We start from the raw sequence: 1,567 nt of genomic DNA, 5'->3' as shown, positions 1-1,567 counted from the left end.
AGCGTGAAGCTGGCTACAGTCAGCTGGCACGCGTCCCCTATGCGAGTGTGGCTCCTGCCAGTGCACCAGACTTACAGATGTGTCTTCAGAGGCGGGTTTGTGCCTAAAGTATAATAACGGCAGTATTGGAGAAAACGACGGCGCGGAACCCAGCGACGCATGTGCCGGCGAGGCCGATTTTCTTAAACGGTCTTAAAAGAGGGACCCCCCCGTGCCTGCAATCTCTTAAACAAGTTCAGCCCCCAAACCTCCTCGTTTCTTAAAAGGTCTTAAAAAAATCCGGCCCTCAGCGGAACCTTAGGGGTCCCCTAATAGTAATACGCGTGCGTCCTTGGAACTTGTGCCCCTCCCGTGACGAAAACGAACAACGCACCAGGCGACTGCCTGAGAACGCGGGATCGAATCGTAGGAGGCACCTAGAGCAAAATTGAGCCCGCTCAGGTGAGAAAAAATTATAAGGGTCAACCTGCCGATTCGATCCGAAAGCCACTCGACCACCGAGCGGCCGACGGCCGAAGTAAGCAGAGTAGATGAATTGATGGTCTAGAGGTAGCGTTCAATCAGCGACCGATACCCGTAACACATTACCGGGGGATTAGACAAAACAGATACGCACAACCGACGCCCGAAGTGCCAAGAAGGACGTCATTAGTACGAAACCTCAGAAGGCCATGGGCGCCGAGAGAACATTCCCCCGAGGGGACAAAAAAAGAAGAAAGAAAAAAGTCGACGCACCCCCTCCTTGCGCAGTGTCCCTCGCTATGTGTCGCCGCGCTATCGGGGCACGCTATCCTGCGCAGGCAGGGCAAGCGGGGGCGGGGGGCACTCCCACAGACGTATGTATCTGTGGTGACTGTCTCCAGTCTCGGAGGGGGGCAAGAAGGTAAGAATATCTAAAAAAATTTTGGAACTTGTGCCCGCCTCCTTCACCCACGAGCTCTAGATACAGTCGTATGCCACGCACGTCGCCGCCTGTGTTTGGGTTTCTATGTTTTCGATTTGGAATTTGGCATTTGTCCAACTCTTTTGTTTATTTATTTATTTACCTCTGCGCGTCTAGACCCCACTGTCACCCGTCCCCTCCGAAGATCGCCTCCACCTCCACCAGCAGGTCCGCCGCGGCCAGCGCCGCCATCATCTCCTCCGCCTCCTCCGCCCAGCCTGGCTCCTTCGCGGCGGACCAAGAGCGGACGACGCCGCGCCCCTTTGTGTGCGCGCCCAGCATCGCCTCCGTCGCCTGCGCCTGGCTTAGCCCGGCCGCCACCAGCGCCGCCTCCACCGCCTCCCGCCTGTTGACGCCGTCGTTGTACAGCAGCAGCACCGCGCCCGCCGCCACGTCGCACCCCGACGGCACGCACCTCGCCGCAATCTCCTCCGCCGCCGCCCTCGCTGTGTCGGAGGAGAGCGCATAGTTGCCGAGCGCGCGCAGCTCCGGGCGGACCAGCGTATTGACGCCGACGACGCGGCCGTCTGCGGTCAGCAGAGGGCCGCCCGACATGCCTCCCGCCAGCGCTGCGTCGGTGACAAGAAAGTCCGAGGCGGTGCCCTTGTCTCGGGCGGAGAGGAT

At 59.5% G+C, this 1,567-nt stretch overlaps 1 protein-coding gene across 1 annotated transcript; it reads right to left on the bottom strand.

The window, feature by feature from the left end:
* Positions 1–1,069: 1,069 nt before the first annotated feature.
* On the bottom strand, positions 1,070–1,498 carry EMIHUDRAFT_124494 (hypothetical protein; the record flags this gene model as incomplete). Its single annotated transcript, XM_005765590.1, has 1 exon — positions 1,070–1,498. One exon carries the CDS (start codon positions 1,496–1,498, stop codon positions 1,070–1,072), a length of 429 nt encoding a protein of 142 aa, XP_005765647.1.
* Between the last annotated feature and the right edge of the window lie 69 nt (positions 1,499–1,567).

The sequence above is a fragment of the Emiliania huxleyi genome (genome assembly GCF_000372725.1).
Source record: "Emiliania huxleyi CCMP1516 unplaced genomic scaffold EMIHUscaffold_5492, whole genome shotgun sequence".
Taxonomy (NCBI): domain Eukaryota; phylum Haptophyta; order Isochrysidales; family Noelaerhabdaceae; genus Emiliania; species Emiliania huxleyi.
The sequence above is the reverse complement of the archived record's forward strand: the minus strand, read 5'-3'. Positions and strand labels throughout refer to the sequence as shown.